Consider the following 17427-nt stretch of genomic DNA (forward strand, 5'->3'; position numbering starts at 1 on the left):
GAGGTTCGATATATTATTCACTGCAGGGACGGACGGATTCTGACCTAAAGTCTAAAGCTGGGCGCATGTGGACCGTGCGTGGTGCATTCCCAAACCAGAGGCTGACTTGACTGGACCTGCGATTGATTGATAGATTACTTAGTAACGCAAGTGTGAGATCGGGACGATTGCTTCATCCCATGTACGACGTTTCCCAGATCACCAAAACCAGGAGCTGGGAGTATGACCTACAATACGGACATCGCCCTATGCAACGCGTCTATCATACCACGACCCGGGAAAGGGCTGAAGTTTTCGCCAGTATCAAAACATGATCTCGGCTAGAGCTACGTACGGACTGGTCGATCAAGTGGGTATGTAATAAAGTTTAGAGATACTTTATATATCTCCGATCAAAGCAACTTTATTAATAAAAGGTAGTGAAAAAGTTATATATTATTATTATTATTATTATTTAATTTTTCGAGTGTTTCTCACATATGCCTAACTTACATACCTGCCTCCGAGAACTTTCACAAAACCACCTGTGAATTATCCATCATGTCTATCGAGACCCGATTCCTTGTCATTTCCGATACCCATGGCCAGCTGTTCGACCTCAAGGAAGCGCAACAGGCCAATGCAGACGTGGTTATACATTGTGGTGATTTGACCGAAGAGTCCAAAATCGACGAGTTCCGTATCACCCTTGACCTGCTGCGTCAACTCCCTGCGCCCTTGAAGCTCGTCATCTCTGGCAACCACGATCTGACCCAGGATGAGCCCACCTTCAAGAAGACTCTCAGAAGCGACACAGATCATCGAGCCTGAGCTCGTAACCAGAAACTTCAGTTCACCTGGTGAGCCCAGGCGGCTTTTTGAGCAGGCCAAAGATGCAGGGATCGTATTGCTCGACGAGGGCAACCACGGTTTCGTATTAGGGAACGGAGCGCTCCTGCGAGTCTACGCAAGTCCATTTACTCAATCGCTGGGTGGGTGGGCCTTTCAGTATGCCCCCGGAGAAGAGCATGACTTCGCCATTGCTGACGATACTCAGGTCGTCATTACACATGGCCCGCCGCATGGAATCATGGACTACACCGATTCGAAGCAAAGGGCCATAGCCCGAGCGAAACCTTTGCTCCATTGCTTCGGCCACATTCACGAGGGCTGGGCCAGCAAGCTCGTGTCCTGGAGGGGTCCTCCTCCTATCATCGAGAGCGAGCAGCAGCAGCCCCCGTCGCACTTTACTCATATCGACAACAGCCAGTCGGTGGTTATTGAGAAGTTATCCAACCTGACAAAGGGCAAGTTTGATGATGCAGACATGGCCAGAATTAAACTGGAAAGAGCGCAAGCCTATGCACGCAAAGGTCATTGCAGCACAAGCCACTGCTCCGGTGACCCTCATCCACTCCGTCCAGGCTCGCAGACTTTATTTGTCAACGCAGCCATCGAAGGAAGGGATGACAGCCTACCCACGCAGCCACCCTGGATTGTTGACATCGAGTTGCCAAAGGCCGCTGGATTAAGCCATGTCCCAGAATTCACTACTGGTTGAAGCAGCAACCCCACTGAATATGCCTGGTTTGGCTTCGGCATGGACGATATAGGCAGGCAGTATACTCCAACAGGTAGGCAGCCGTAAAGAGTAGTCCTGGCAGTTGGGAGAGCAAGGCTACCACCCTTGCTGGTGGGCACGAAGTGTGATCTGGATGCTCCTCGGAATACCGCTGTCCGTGCTTACCAGGGCTGCCTGGCCGTGCCCAAGGCCCACGCCGATCCCAGGACGTTGATCGATTTGTCGATTAAGGCTGTTGTAAAGGTACGTGACTGGCTTACTGAGATTAATCGAGAAAACATTTGAAAAGGAAAATACGATTACCCAACCAGGCCAGCCCATTATGGCCATTGACCAATCCGGCCACCTTTCATGATGCTAATCACGCCATACCAAGGCGCGAGGCACAGTACCAGTTTGCCGGGGGGGGTTAAGCGACCGATATTGCCGTCCATCCCATCCCAAACCGACGGGTGTCTTGGCCCAGCTTGGAGCTGCAAGCCCCGATTTGCATGTTCTACTAGGTAGCAAGGTTTGCGGGTGGCTTCCATGTTTGCTTGAACGTTATACGATGAGGAGAACTTTGCGATGCCGAGACAAAACGATGTTGGTCAAGCAATGCTTGTCATTGCCATAGCACGCGCTTGCGGGCGGCGATAGATACTGTAGGTAGCCAGAAACGGAGGCGCTTGCTGGGCTCCTCCTCATCCTTCCCGTGTTGAGGAAGCAGACTACCAGGTGTGGCCGCCCCGCTTTCTGCATCCTATCCGAGACGGGATGAACCAGTCACAGGAGCATGGTGGCTGTGACGAGACTGGCCTCAACCTGTCTTCATTGGACCAGTCATGGGCTGTGCACAGGAAAGGAATGCAAGCACCTAGGGGGAAGATGCCAGTTGTGCTCGAAATTGTTGCCATCTGCTGCTAGGACGCATTAGACAAGTCATAATTGCAGCTGCTGGTTGGAAATAGCCTGCGAACCGGCGTGTGTTGCACAACCTCCCTACCCCCCTAACAGACTACGGCATCGTGGGGGATGATGTAACAAGACGTCAAATGCTCACTTGCCGGATCCGAGATTGGTCGTCTTTATTTTGCTGGTCTGCCTGTCCTCCAAAACTTGATCCGAACATTGTCCAGACTGATGACTCTGACCGAGCGATGGCGGGCAGCACTGGCTGTGGGCGGGCAGGCAGGCAAGGCAAGGCAAGGCAAGGCAAGGCAAAGCAGTGTGTGAAGAATAATGCACGAGTGCGGACGGCATGGCATGCCATCTGAATTAGATGGGACGGGAACAGACAGGACGAGATGCAATTCGAAGGTTGGCGGCTTACAGACCAGCAGTTGGACCCTGTTGCTCCACTTTGCATGCATTAATGTCAGCTGTGAGTGGGCACGACGGGTTTCTGGGTCGGAGATGGGAGAAAGACGGACGAGGTTGTCGCTTGTACAGGCCAAGGCTCGATAGTTACTGGGGGAGGTATCTTTTGGCTGGCACAGCTACGAGGCATCGACTTGGGCGATATCGACCATGCTAAGACGACAGGCCAGCCAGGTACAACACGGAGTACTCAATGTACTTCCTTTGTGGTATGCAGAACAGCTATGCTGGCTAGTAGTCATAGAACTGTAGAGGTAGATGGAACTTCGAAGTAGAAGCAATCAAGGGCCCAAGCCAGACGCCAATCAATGCCATGCCCACCTTCTGGGGACCGCAACTCTACATAGCAGCGCAGGCCGGCCAGTCAAAGTCAAGCTAAGCAACATCCCAGCAGCAGCAAGCAGCAGCGGACAAGCAAGACAAAGGGTAGACTGGCGACTGGTGACTTAGGGAAGCCAGCCCAAGACAAATCGAACGAACGAACGAACGATTGAACGAACTGGACACCACACACGCCGTGCGCCCGCCGCCGTCCCTCCCACTTGGATACTACACAACAACCTTTCGGCAGAGCTCCCCGTTCCCGTTTGCATTCTCCTCCTCCATCATCTTGGATCGGTAGAAGTTTAGAGGCTTATTATCGCCGGTGCGTGTGCGTGTTGAAAAAAAAATCTCGGGGGACTCCTCCTTTCAAGGCAGTTTCCTTACTCTTTTTTCTTCCTCCTCTCGTCTCCCATCTCCTCTGTCGATTGATTGATTGATTGTTCGTCGTCAACTTTCCTCTCTCTCTCTCTCTCTCTCTCTTCTCTCTGCTTAGCTCTGTTTCCCTTATCGGATCATCTCTCCATCTCCAGCGGTCATTTTCCACCACAAGAGCCGCCTCTCTGTTCTCTTGTGCCTCTCTCTCACACACTCTCTCGCGCGTCCGCCTGCTCGAAAGACCAGATCCTCGCCTTCGACGTTTTCCTGTCGCATTTCTCCAACGCCTGCAGGGACCCGGTATTCCCACATATCGTATCCCTCCTTCGAAGCTTTGCGTCGATCCGGCATTTACGCTTCGCATTTCTCTCGGCTACGAGGTCCCGCGCAAGTGAGCCTTTCTCCGATTTTGGTCGATATCCATACTTCTTAGCTACGCATTTACGAATTTCGAGCGAAAAGACGTATTCATCAGTCATCACCGTTACGCTGCTTCAGACGAGGTCTTGAGCTCTCTCTTGTCATACCTGTTCAACCCTGGCTTCTTTGGAAAACATTCGTCGCAATCTACTTTGAGGTTTTCGAAAGCGACCGCCCTAGACATTGCATCTACCACGCGCGAACCTCTCCTACACTGTTACATTTGGCCAAGTATCGTCGTTAGACAGCACCTACTCCTGTTGCTTGCTTTCGAGAAACCCTTTGGCTTCTTGACAAGCTTCCCAGCTTCCCAGCTTCCCAGCTTCTCAGCAAGCCGTCGAGCAGTCGCAATACAAAAAGGCCACCACTTTTTTCGACTTTCAGCATACTGAAAAACGCCATCATGGCTGACAACGGTCCTTCGGCTGCAGCTTCGCTGCCTCCCCCACCGCAGCCCAACGCGGGAGCTCCTGGGTTTGAGAACGGCCAGAACGGCCAGGGCAACAACCCGCACATGCCTCCCCCACCGTTGCATATCCCCCCCAACAACAACCCCATCCCCACGGCGATCACTTCGCCCATGTCTGGGGACCAGAGCGGCATGATGTCTCCCTCTAGCGGCGGACCCTTCCCTCGACGTGCGGCACCCGAGCCTAATAAGCGAGCGCTATATGTTGGTGGGCTTGACCCTCGCGTGACGGAGGATGTGTTGCGCCAGATCTTTGAGACAACCGGCCATGTTCAGGGTGTTAAGATTATTCCCGACAAGAACGTGAGTTAATGCCATGCATGGCTACTTTTTATTCTGAGTGCAACAATAACTAACATTGCCTATTGCAGCAAAAGGGTTACAACTATGGCTTCGTCGAGTACGACGACCCAGGTGCTGCTGAGCGTGCGATGCAGACACTGAACGGTCGTCGTGTTCACCAATCTGTAAGTGGTCTAGACACCTGTTATACAGCCCACAATGGCTGACTCGATCTTAGGAAATCCGAGTGAACTGGGCCTATCAGTCCAACACTTCGAACAAGGAGGACACATCCAGCCACTTCCACATCTTCGTTGGTGATCTCTCCAACGAAGTCAACGACGAGGTTCTTATGCAGGCATTCTCGGCCTTTGGCACCGTCTCCGAAGCCCGTGTTATGTGGGACATGAAGACCGGTCGTTCTCGCGGATACGGTTTCGTCGCTTTCCGTGACCGCACCGATGCTGAAAAAGCTCTGAGCTCCATGGATGGCGAGTGGCTGGGTTCCCGTGCGATCCGATGCAACTGGGCCAACCAGAAGGGCCAGCCTTCGATCGCACAGCAGCAAGCCATGGCTGCCATGGGCATGACCCCTACGACGCCTTACGGCCATCACCATTTCCCGACCCATGGTATTCAAAGCTACGATATGATCGTGAACCAGACCCCGGCATGGCAGACGACCGTCTATGTTGGCAACCTGACCCCCTACACCACCCAGAACGATCTGGTTCCTCTGTTCTCCAATTTCGGATATGTCACGGAGTCAAGATTCCAGGCGGACCGCGGTTTTGCGTTCATTAAGATGGACACGCACGAGAACGCTGCCATGTCTATTTGCCAGCTGAATGGGTACAACGTGAACGGAAGACCCCTGAAGTGCAGTGTAAGTCATGCATCATTTACAATATGCGTGAAGGCACCGCTAACACGAGACTAGTGGGGCAAGGACAAGACTCCTAGCGCAGGAGGAGCCGGAGGAGGCTTCGACCCTTCGCAGCAGGCCTATAGCCCCCAAAGCGCCCAGGCTCCCGGCCCCTACCCCGGTACCCCTTCGACCTACTTCCCTCAGTATGGTAGTAAGTACAATCCGCTAGAGACTTTCTGTCTGTTCCTCGTTTACTAACAGTGCTCTAGCCCAATTCGGTGGTCAGCAGCAAGGCTATGCCGGGCCCCCAGCCCAATCGCCAGCCGCTTACGGAGGCCAGCCCCCATGGGGTACGCTGGCCCCCTAGCGCTGGGGGTTACGGACGCGGCCAGCAGGCGCCGAACCAGCAGTGGCAGCAGGCACCCCCGGCCCAGAACTTCAACAACGGCTTCGCAGGTTACCAGGGTTAATTAAACCCCGAAAAGCTGTAGAAGTGAGATCTCCCTTGGTCTCTTTCCTACCAGCTCGGCATCCGTGGTTGCCACGGCGATAAAGGAGACGCCAGATGCCTTTTACGTACGCGTGGCTCCAATATTTCTACAACCTCCACAGCGGGCACGCAATAAGGCATGTGATTTTCTAGCAATGATGAGAAAATGGGATTTCAGGGTGTCGGTGATTTTCAATTATGTTTCTGACGAGATTGCCGCTGCCGCCTTGCTCGCGTAGATGGGCGGCAGCGGCTTTTCATGTTTCCTTACGTTTCTACTCTCGGGGGCTACAGAGAATCGTCTATCGTTCTAAAAGTTCTGGGCTTTCTCTTTTACTTTATTTCCCACACTCATCTCCGTCTCGCTTTTCTTGATACCTCTCTGCATTTCTGTGGATACAGCTGAAACGATGTTATGTCAAGAATGAGTGCGTTAAAAATAAGCGCTGCCTTTTTATTACGATATGCGGTCTCCTGTTGCATTTTTTATCCTTCTCTTTCTTGGTTCGGCGAACAATGGATGAAATCAGTCCTTGTCAATGGCTGGCACGGGTTTACTATTTTTTATTATTTAACGATATCTTGATTGATTGATCCGCAAAGCGCGCCATGATAGAGCACGGAGATGGAGGAGGAAGTACATGTGGCGAAACATACCTATGCAGGATCTTCTCAGGTGGCGCCAGTAAGTGTGTGAGTGAAAGAATTCCATAAAGGCTTCAAGCTTGGAAGAGGGGAACTGGCTGTTTCTGGCAGCCAGTCGGTCGGCCCATGAAAGAGTAGAGATATTCCAGACCAAAAAGTGCGAGGTGGAAATCGAAAAAATGATGAAGCCAACCAACAAGCCAGTCCAACCCAGTCCTTGATCCTGAGAGGATATCTAGAAACCATGCATCATCGGCTGCCTGTCTCCTTGAATGTCGCAACCCAATATCATGACTGGTATCTTGTAGAGGTGTGCTCTGGCGTCATTTGGTGACCAGGATCAGGACCAGGACCAGGGGGGACGGACGCTGAGTGATTGGGCAGCAGCGTGGGCCGTGTATCATGCCCAACTGGGCTGGAACTGGAAGGCTGGTGTGGCCGTTCTCGACAACCGTTGCAGCGCTCGCTATCATGAGGTGGGATTCATGGATGGGATCGTCATATAGATGCCCATAAGGAATACGGTAGAGCTGCAATCTTTGAAATTGAAAAGGTATCAAATGCGCGCCGATTGCCGAGAGAATGAGTCGATATTCGTTTTTCCCTTTCTTGGCGATGTTGTTATTTGTGCTTAGGTAATTCCCTAAGGTGGGTACGTAGGTAGGTATACTACTGCCTCTTTGGAGTCGTCAGCACGGAGAACGAGCAAATTTATGTGACGTTCACCCAATACGATACGAGGCCGCGAATGAGTGGATGGGGAATCCAACCAAGACTTCTTCAAGACGGCTTGCTCCCTCTGTATTGCAGAGTCAGGTCGGTAGAATGCTACGGCGATGCGCCAACGGCGTGGTGTTAGACCCTTGCGCCGTCGCGGCCTGGGAGGACGACACGGCTGAGCTAAGAGCGAGTCCAGGGTGCAGGTAGGCGTGGACTTATCCCGTCCTTCCGAGATACCTCTATCTACGCTGATTTCAGGGGAACGAATGTCGAGCCTGTGGTTTTTAATAGGAACATTATCCGGTCCTTTCTGTGCTCGCAGGTCAAGTACGTAAGCACGACTGGCGACTAACACCGCTGGAGGTAGTACATACAGTATGCTACGTGTGTCATCGTCCCGGAGTACAGGGATGGAAAGGGAATTCAGGAGGTGCCGGAGAATCAATTCCCTTCGGTTTGCATTCAACCAGGACGATTTCAGGTCGCTGATCATCGAGAATATCAAGAACAAGAACGATTGGTGTCCAAACCAAAGCATATCAGGGTAGTGCTACTAAGTACCGTAGGCAACCTTACAAGTTTGGGGAGACGAGGATGTTTCTGGGATGTGCTCGTGGCATAGTTCCCCACTGTCCGGCATGTTACGACCTAACGCCCTCAGACTGCTGGGTGAACAGGGCGTTATCTGAGACTGGGGATTTCTGGGATAGCGATAGTACCCCCCTCTGTAGAGACTCGACCTAAAATCGCGACTTCAAACCAGTCAAGAAGTTGCTTGATACCCTACCCTACCTATCATTGATGATTGTATTGCAGATCCATCCATCCGACTGAGTCCATCCTGCTGTGCGCTGCCCTTGTGCATGTCTCCGTTATCTTTTGCCTCGAGTACAGACAGTACAACAAAGAACAGACAAATCGGAGATAGAGGAGGGAGATACTAGAGCTGCATGCTATGTCGAGTAGCCTGGACTGCCTGACTAGGTACTGCGCCTGCATCTTACTGACTGGACTGGACTGGACTGGACCTAAGCTTGGGTAGGTTTAGGTGTGCCCGCGGTGGTAGCCGACCAGTATGTACTTGCCCTGACGTATGAAGTTGGGAAGCGGCTTTTTCTCCCACCTCCCCCAGAGTCCCAGAAACCAGCTGCTCCCAGCTCCAGCTCCAGATCAAGTAGAGACAGAGAAAGAGCAGAGAGAGCAAGACAAGCCCAAGACTGTGCTTCAAGACATCCGCCAGGCACAAACCGTACGCTCGGCCAAAGGTATTGTCTTTATTTTGCGCGCTTTACGTTAGTCACTTTATTACCTTACTTATCATTCTCCATCACAATGACTTTCTAACTCCAAAGGGCCTCCTCCTCCTCCTCCTCCCCCCCCAGACTGCCATTTGATGTTCGCACCCAGGTGGACGCCGTGCAAGAAAAAAAAAAGGTACCCTACAAGATACACTTTCATTCACTCTCACGCGCGGCCCTGCCTATGTCATTTCAGGCCTCTTAGGTTTCAATCCCCAATTTCCTTTTTCATCAGCATCTCCAGAACTCCAGACCCTCCCTCTCGTTGGCTATTCCCGCACCCGTCGTCCACTACCCTATGTTTGGCACTTCGGATCTCTCTCCTCACTCTTCTCCCTTTCCCACCCCTTCCCCCTCTCTCCAATCGTGACTGGTGGCATCGTTGCCGATTGAGAGAGCGTGCGTGGGTTAGTGCGTGAGAGAGCGAGCAAGCGAAACGAGAGAATTCCAATCCGGGTCGGCCTTGTCAGCCCAAGAGCCCAAAGAAGGTCCCAAGCAAGAGAGAGAGAGAAAAAAAAGGCGAACAAGGCCTGAAGCCGCACCTCCACGCTCCCAAGCCCAAAAGCACAAGCAAAACAACCAACCCACTTCCAGCTTGGAAACCAGCCTCTGTGAAGCGACCTCATTCGTCTAACGCGCGTTCTGACAGCGGCCACACGCCCCCAAGCACAGAGTCAAGGGAAGCGCCAACACAACAACCGAAATTCCTCTCTAGCCGTGACAGCCATTTGATACGACCACCTACCACCACCTACCAATTACCCACCTACTACTGCTATTACTCAACTCTCTCTCTCCTACCAGCAGCCCCAAACCACAAAAAAAAGAGAGAAGCTGCCGACATTTTCTCTTTAGCACTAGCAGAGCAGTACATCGCAGTTTACGACATCGATCGCATCCTACCAATACCCCCCTCCTCTCCGCTTTTGTCCCGAGCTCAGACATTCATTGTCCTCGGCGACGATGGATCAATGGCAGGGCTACTCAGATGCCGCCGGCGGTTCGCAGCGACGATACAACAATGGCACCGCGCAGTTGACCCCCGGTAGAGAGTTCGGACAACACCAAATGGCTGGCCACGTCCACCAGCAGCCGCAATCCGCGGCCCCAGGTTTGAGGTATGATCAGTACGGCAACCTGACGACAAGCAGCGCAACCTCGCCTTTGTCCACCCCGCAGCTACGCGACAACAACGGCGACGTCGCCATGCAGGACGCCCACGATGCCTATGGTGGTTCAATGAAATACCCCATGCGGCCGCATCACCAAACCCACCTTTCCGGTGGTGGCCGACCTGCGCATGTCAACCTTCATTCGCCATCCGAGCCCTCGGCTGCCGCCCAACGGTACTCGCCCATGGAGGTTCTCTCTCCCACCTCGCCCTACCCGCCCAAGTCTGCTGGAGCAGGCTCGACACCCGGCCAGCAGGGCTCCTTCGCCAGCCAGCGGGGTTCGCCCACGCGGACAGACTATCCCACAAGCCCGTACTACAACACCAGATCAAACTCGCAACAGCTTCCTCCCATTACCCCGTACGCTGCTGGACAACAGGGGCCAGAGGGTTACCTTTCGTCTACCGTCGCGCACTTGGACGGCACTTTCGCTAACGACCCGAAGTCCCCCACGCGGCGTGCCGTGTCGCAAGTGCCCGAGAAGCGACCAGTGCCCGAATTCAAGAAGGTCAGAGCGGTAACAGATCTGCGGCCCAGGGTCAATGCCCAACCAGCGTTCCGGCGAGCCAACCCCGAAGGCGGCTTCATCAGCGTACGAACTACCCCAGTTTATCTCTTCCCCAACTCAGAACCCCGCTAATCCCTCAGCAATAGCCGCTCCAAGCCCTAACGGTACATTTGCCGGCAACGTACCGTATTTGCAACCCTAGCTTCAAGTACGAGTCGTCTCGGAATCCGCGCCGAGTCTTGACCAAGCCGAGCAAGGGGGTCAAGAACGATGGCTACGATAACGAAGACAGTGATTATATTCTTTACGTGAATGATATTCTGGGGTCGGAAGAAGCTGGTCACAAGTATGTTTGCTGCCTATGAACGAACAAGAGCCCGGAGAACGCCGATGCTAACGTTGTTAACAGGAATCGGTACCTCATTCTGGATGTGTTGGGCCAGGGAACCTTCGGCCAGGTTGTCAAGTGCCAGAACTTGAAGACGCAAGAGGTAGTGGCAGTCAAGGTCATCAAGAACCGGACAGCCTACTTCAACCAGAGCATGATGGAAGTGTCCGTCTTGGACTTGCTCAACACCAAGCTCGACAAGAACGACGACCACCACCTTCTCCGGCTCAAGGATACCTTTATTCACCGCCAACATCTTTGCTTGGTATTCGAATTACTGAGTGTGAACTTGTACGAGCTGATCAAGCAGAACCAGTTCCGCGGTCTCAGCACGACCCTGGTACGCGTCTTTGCTCAGCAGCTGCTTAATGGGCTTGCGCTGCTCAACAAGGCCCGGCTAATCCATTGCGATCTGAAACCCGAGAACATCCTTCTGAAAAACTTGGAAAGCCCGATTATCAAGATTATCGATTTTGGTTCGGCCTGCGACGAACGTCAAACGGTCTACACCTATATCCAATCCCGTTTCTACCGATCCCCCGAGGTTCTCCTCGGCTTGCCTTATTCGTCGGCTATCGACATGTGGTCGCTCGGCTGTATTGTGGTCGAGCTGTTCCTCGGTCTGCCGCTCTTCCCTGGTTCGTCCGAGTACAACCAGGTGTCGCGAATCGTCGAGATGCTAGGAAACCCGCCGAACTGGATGATCGAGGTCGGCAAGCAGGCAGGCGACTTCTTCGAGAAGCGCCAGGACGAATTTGGGCGCAAGACTTACAGTCTGAAGCCCATGGAGCAATACTCGAGGGAGCGGGGGACGAAGGAGCAGCCCAGCAAGAAGTACTTCCAAGCCAGTACTCTCCCCGAAATCATCAAATCGTACCCCATGCCGCGGAAGAACATGAAGCAGAGCGAGATCGACAGAGGTATGTACTCACAACGCGGACGCTTGCCAAACATGACTGACCACATGATACAGAGATGAACAACCGTATCGCCTTCATCGACTTTGTCAGGGGCTTGCTGACCATTAACCCCCCTTGAGCGATGGTCGCCACAACAGGCAAAACTCCACCCCTTCATTACTCAACAAAAGTTCACTGGACCATTCGTACCGCCGATGAACTTGAAGGCCAGCTCGTTGAACCGATCGCCGGCTCCTGGAACACAACAGCAGCAGCAAGCGGCCGAGCTTAGCAAACAGCGGGCACAACAAGCGAACGCACAGGCGCAAGCGGCGGTCCAAGGCGCTTACGCGATGCAACAACACACGCCTGGATATCCCCAATCGCCCCACGGACAGCAACCAATGTACCCGAACAACATGTACTCTCCCAGTGCGGCTCATGCGGGAGCGCCGCCCCCGTACGGGACATCGCAGCAGGCTGCTTACAACCAGATGGTCATGAACCAAGCACCGGCGCAGATGCCGCCGGCCAACTATGCCGCTGTTCCTCAGCAGCAGCCCAACCTTTATCAGCAAGCCACGGTGAGGGCAGGCCGCCAACGCGCCTCCACCATGGATCAGCAACAGAATGGCATCCCCGCTACTATTCAGCGGGTGGCCAGTCACCTGGACCCCAGCCAGCCCATTCGATTGCAGCCCAGCCCTGCATACTACCCCCGCCTAATGATAGTCTCGGCATGACTGACCCTGGGACTGGTAACAGAGTCACTGGCAGAAGGGATAGCAGATCGCAGCGCGGCGGAGCCAGGGGCAACAACCGTGACTTCATCCGCAACCTGGAAGAGCGAACACTCGAGGAAGGCTTCATGGGCAGCGGCCAGAGTCCTTGGCACTGAGAAGTTACCCATAGGCACGGGTAATTCTCTTCTCGATCCTCCCGGGCGTAAGCAGGCGTCTGACAGAGCTCGGCTTAACTCCCCCTTGAGTCTGTCCAGTGGGATTGGCAATGAATGTCTTTGGGCTGCAAACCGATCTTTTCCCATGGTAGTCCGGCTGTTACCCTTGCGTTGATCGGCCTGCTTAGCGCACAAGCCGCATACCCGGTCATGGCAGTGGAGGTGGAAAGACAGGCCGTGTATTATACCCCCCAGATTGGAGACGACAGAGTTAAGGATAATGGGATTTTGTTTTCCTAGGATGGTTGGAGACGGAAGCGCCTGGCCGCACATAACGTTGGAGAGCTTTAGGCCTTGTTCATATACCACCTGGCACTAGGCTTCGCATTGACTGCCCATGGCCTGGATGCGGCAAGAGACATCATCAAGCTGCAGCGATTTCTTGTCCACGGACATCTATTGTTCTTTCTATAGGTACTTCCTTTGGTTTGGTTGTGCCTCTGCCCCTTCCCTGATGCTGCCGGCTGGGGGTTCTTCCAAGTTTGTCGGCCTGCATGCGGGCGCTCCTCCCAGCCAGGTTTTTAAAAGTTGTGCATTGATAATACAGCATGCGGCTTGTTTTTCCCTTTTCTCTGTGTATGACGATGGACTGAAACGACTGGCACGAAAGGGACGGTACGGGCTGCATATCGGGGGGGACTTGGGGGATACGCAATTCCGATGTCACGAGGTAACGGCCGATGCTTAGGGGGGCAAATAGATGATGGATGAGGGGTCCCCGGACAAGGAGGGCCGGCGGCGACGAACGATTCGGGGATGATGGATGTATGGGATTTACTCAGTGTCATCGTCGTCGCTTGTCAGCCGCTGCATGCACACCGTCCGTATCTTTGGGAAACTGGAGACCAATAGTGTGCCTGGTGGTCTGGATGTTTTTGGTTAGGTGGTGGTGGTGAACTGACGATTAGGGGGCTTGCATCAGGGTATTCTTATTATTCTTTTTCAGACCACAAACCAGAACAACCAACCAACCGAACCCCCTGAATTATCCATCCTGGTGCTTTATACCTCTTTTCGTATAGGTTTTGCGGTTGTTAACATTATCGGGGCGCGAGAGGAAAAGAGAGGAAGAAGCTGGAGGAGAGTCGGAGGAGGAGGGAGAGGGAGAGGGAGAGGCGTGGACTTCACCGAGTTTGTTTTTTTACATTATGCTAGAAGATAGCATTGGCCCACCATCAGCATAAGGAGTTTAGTCGCGAAAACTGTAAAGACGGAAAGAAAGGGAGGCGAGGAAGAAATATGAGATATCCCGATGAAAGAAGCCTCCGTTCACATAGCCAGACTGTATCACGTATCGTGCCTTTCGTCCGACCTAGTGTCCTCTGCTGATTGGCCTTGGGAAGTAAACTGACTGCTTGCTGCTTGGATTATGACAGCCGGCCGGACACATACAGACCCCAGCCCCCTATCCCCCTATTCCCCAATCCTATTCCTAAAGCGACCAACCCACAAATCGAAAACACCATCGAATCATTCATGGTATACCACTGCGCGCACACAAAGTACGAAATAATATTAAAAATTGTACGTTTGATGGGTATCAATGCCGAACCACACGACGACCTATTTGACCTTCGACCTCGAGACGAACAGGTTCAAAAAGGCGTGCGTGTACTACTAACTAACTAACTAACTAACCGACTCTAGGTAAACTTGCTTCATCTCCTTTCTTTGCTTTCTTTGCTCTTCTTGCTCTCTGCTGCAAAAGAAAAACCATCCATCCATGCTATGCTATGCTATGCTATGCTATGCTGTGCTATGCTGTATGTATGCGTTATGTTATGTTGTGTTTTGCGTGTGCTTTCTGTTGTTGTTTCCGCTTACTTGCTTGCTTGTTTGCCGGCTCGCTCGCTCACTCGCTTTCTATGCTTTCAGTAAAGTAGTAGGTCAAACTCCAAGTGAGCCAGCCTCCGTCTCCTATCAGGCAGTCCGGCCAAGTCGGGAGAGAGGAAACCGGCTCCCCATATCAATACCACATCTTTCTTGTTTCTCCATGACAGAATAAAAGAGGAAAAGAGAAAAGGCCTCCTCTCATATGAGAACTCACACACCCCATCCTTTTCCTCCACCGTTTATGCCCCCTCACTTCCTCTTCCCCTTCTTATTATGCCCCCGATCGCCGGCCCCGGCACCCGCACATGCGTCCCACCCCGCGCACTGCTCCAAACGCTCTCCGAGACCTTCTGCGGGATCTTGCGGCCCCGCAGGCGCTGGTCAATCAGCCACATGCCCACCACAAACTCCGTCTTGTCCAGCGCGCCCACGCCCCGCAGGTCCACCAGGTCCCACACCTCGGCCAGCTCGTCGAACGGCAGCCGGCTGCGCGACCAAATGTCCCGCGCCACCACGTTCGCCACGAAGTCTGCCGGGTTCGGCGTCGTCATCGTCGCGTCGCCGGCAGCGCCGGAAGTCGCAGAGATGCCGCCGCTCGAGGTGCGGTGGTTGTACGAGGGGCGCCGGGTGTGGTGGTGGTGGAGGTGCAAGTTGGGCGTGCTCGCGCTGGCCGCGTGGGTTGCGCCGTAAGCAGAGGTAGGCGGAATATCGGGGAAAGAGGACGGCGACAAAAGAAGACCCCGGTTGCTCGCCCACACCCCCTCGTACCGCTTGCGCTCCCGCTCCGTGATCTGCTCGCGCCAGCGCCGGCGCGCGCCCTCGTGGTGCGCGTGCTTCTTCTTGTTGCCGAGATGCTTCTTCTTGTGGCGGGCCCGGTTGTCCTTCTCCTCCTCGTCCTCCGACTTCTTGGACGGCTGCCGCAGCGTCTGCCGCATGTGGGGCGTCTGCTTGCGCGGCGGAGGTAGTGGTGGCGGTCCTGGAGAGGCGGTGCTGGGGGTTGCGCGCGAGGAAGCCAGGATGCCCGCCATGGTCGCGTTGGTCAATGAGGTCAGTGGAATATTGGGTTGGGCCTGCAGGCGACGCGGGGGCGCAGGAGGTGGGACGGGCTTGCGGGCGGGTAAGCTCTGGACCGAAACAGGCCGACGAGGTGAATTAATAACAGCTGGCGATCTGGGCGATGCTACCCGAGAAGGAAGTAGCCGAGGAGAGCCCGACGTGGGTGACGGCGCAGAAGATGCCGAGACAAAAGTGTCTTTGGAAGAGGTTGATGAGGATCTTCGAGGTCGAGGGGCTGGTGGAGGCTTGTTCACCACGCGGGTAGTCTTGGCCGGTAAGGTCTTAACAGAACTTGGCCGCGGTCCCGGGTTCAGGCTCTCGTCCAGCACCATCTTACTGTCGATGCCTTCCCGACCATCAGTGTTTCCCACTGATGCCACGAGATCGGGCTGCGCTATCATCTTGTGAGACGCTACCCTCCTCGGACGGGGCGACAGTATCACCGTCTCCGACTTGCCCGACTTGCTCGCCGGCCGAGGCGGTGTCGCTGCCCTGGGCTTCCGTTTTGTGTCCGCGTCTTCCGGCTCCCGGACCTTGGCTCCAGACCCAACAGGCTTCCTACCCTTGATAGGAGGAGCCGGGACACGCTTCTTCACCTCCAGCTTGTCAGCGGGCGGCGCCTCAACCTTCATTCCAGATGCCGAGGCCGGGGGCGATGCCGCTCGCTCCCAAGCCAATGTACTCGCTAACATCGAAGGCGATGCCTCTGATTTAGCCATTGGACTGTCTGCCAGCGGAGGAGTGATTGGATGCATCCTCGGGGCCGACTTCTTCCTGGCCTCTGCACCAGCCGCAGTCTTCTTGACCGGGTCTCCATCTCCTTCAGTCATCGGCACATCCTCCTTCATCTCAAACATGGATATTAAAGAATTCGTAGTTGGAATCGGCGTCGTGTCCGTGAGATCCAGATCCGTCACCGAGCTCCTTGCGCTATGGGATATTCTTGCCGTCCCGGCCGAGGCGCTGTCCTTCCTCTTGGCCCTTGTAGCGGCCTGCTGGGCGTACGGGTGATGTTGCTGCGTCTGGGCCGTATTGGACTGCTGCTGCTGCTCGCGGCGGCTGGGGCTAGCAGACCGGCTGGCCGCGAGCGTGGCCGCGATGAACGACGGCGACCGCGGATCCGGAGCCATGGGCGATAGTCCTGGCGGCCTCAGCGACGCAAGGACGCCGCCGCCGCTATTGTTGTTGTTATTGGGTGAGTATAGGTTTTGTTGCTGCTGTTGTTGCTGCTGTTGTTGCTGCTGCCTTTGGGGCGTAGAACTGCGCTGCGGGGGGCGTTGGCTGTTGTTGTCGTTTTGCCCATTCTCCTGGCCGTAGTTGCCTTCGCCTGCTATGCTGCTGCTGCCTGTTGCCTGGCGACTAATGCGCCCCGTACTGCTGCGATTGTTCCCAGCCCCGGCGCGTGTCGGCGAGGAACGCGACAAGCTATGTTCACGCGAAGCCGAGGTCGCCGCGATCAGAGCTTCGCTGTCGTCGTGGCCATCGTCTTTCGTACTCGTCGTAACACGCGATTGTTGCTGATGCGGTTGTCTACCACCAGGGCTCGACTTGGGCGTGGGTCGCGGCGTCGTCGTCGTCGAGGATTTCTGGAAGGCGAGGGAGGCGCCCCTCAGAGCTGCCGCATAGGCCGCATCATTCGAAGAGGAGGCGGCCGCCGGCGAGTTGGGAAGGTGTCGGCCGGTGGTGGGCGTGCCTGGCGGGTGGCGGTGCATGAGGTCGACGGGATCAAGCGGCGGGAAGGCGCCGCCGCGATGTGGTGTCGGGGTCGCATATACTTCCTTCTTCCTGCACCATTTAAACGA

The 17427-nt window shown here is 54.5% G+C and overlaps 4 protein-coding genes across 4 annotated transcripts; 3 read left to right on the plus strand and 1 right to left on the minus strand.

Annotated features, from left to right (window-relative positions):
* Nucleotides 1–540: 540 nt before the first annotated feature.
* PG986_008386 (uncharacterized protein) lies at nt 541–1540 on the plus strand (the record flags this gene model as incomplete). The annotated part of the gene is made up of 2 exons (XM_066844608.1): nt 541–726; nt 797–1540. 2 exons carry the CDS (start codon nt 541–543, stop codon nt 1538–1540), a joined length of 930 nt encoding a protein of 309 aa, XP_066700720.1.
* A 2902-nt stretch (nt 1541–4442) lies between these two features.
* Nucleotides 4443–6128, plus strand: PG986_008387 (RNA recognition domain-containing protein; the record flags this gene model as incomplete). The annotated part of the gene is made up of 5 exons (XM_066844609.1): nt 4443–4811; nt 4880–4975; nt 5029–5676; nt 5731–5861; nt 5945–6128. 5 exons carry the CDS (start codon nt 4443–4445, stop codon nt 6126–6128), a joined length of 1428 nt encoding a protein of 475 aa, XP_066700721.1.
* A 3646-nt stretch (nt 6129–9774) lies between these two features.
* Nucleotides 9775–12521, plus strand: PG986_008388 (uncharacterized protein; the record flags this gene model as incomplete). The annotated part of the gene is made up of 5 exons (XM_066844610.1): nt 9775–10575; nt 10638–10837; nt 10901–11799; nt 11853–11884; nt 11937–12521. The coding sequence occupies 5 exons, from the start codon at nt 9775–9777 to the stop codon at nt 12519–12521; spliced, it is 2517 nt and encodes an 838-aa protein (XP_066700722.1).
* Nucleotides 12522–14808: 2287 nt separating this feature from the next.
* PG986_008389 (increased rDNA silencing protein 4) lies at nt 14809–17337 on the minus strand (the record flags this gene model as incomplete). The annotated part of the gene is made up of 1 exon (XM_066844611.1): nt 14809–17337. The coding sequence occupies one exon, from the start codon at nt 17335–17337 to the stop codon at nt 14809–14811; it is 2529 nt and encodes an 842-aa protein (XP_066700723.1).
* Nucleotides 17338–17427: the final 90 nt, after the last annotated feature.

The sequence above is a fragment of the Apiospora aurea genome (genome assembly GCF_038362705.1).
Source record: "Apiospora aurea strain CBS 24483 chromosome Unknown utg000005l_segment0_segment0, whole genome shotgun sequence".
NCBI lineage: Eukaryota > Fungi > Ascomycota > Sordariomycetes > Amphisphaeriales > Apiosporaceae > Apiospora > Apiospora aurea.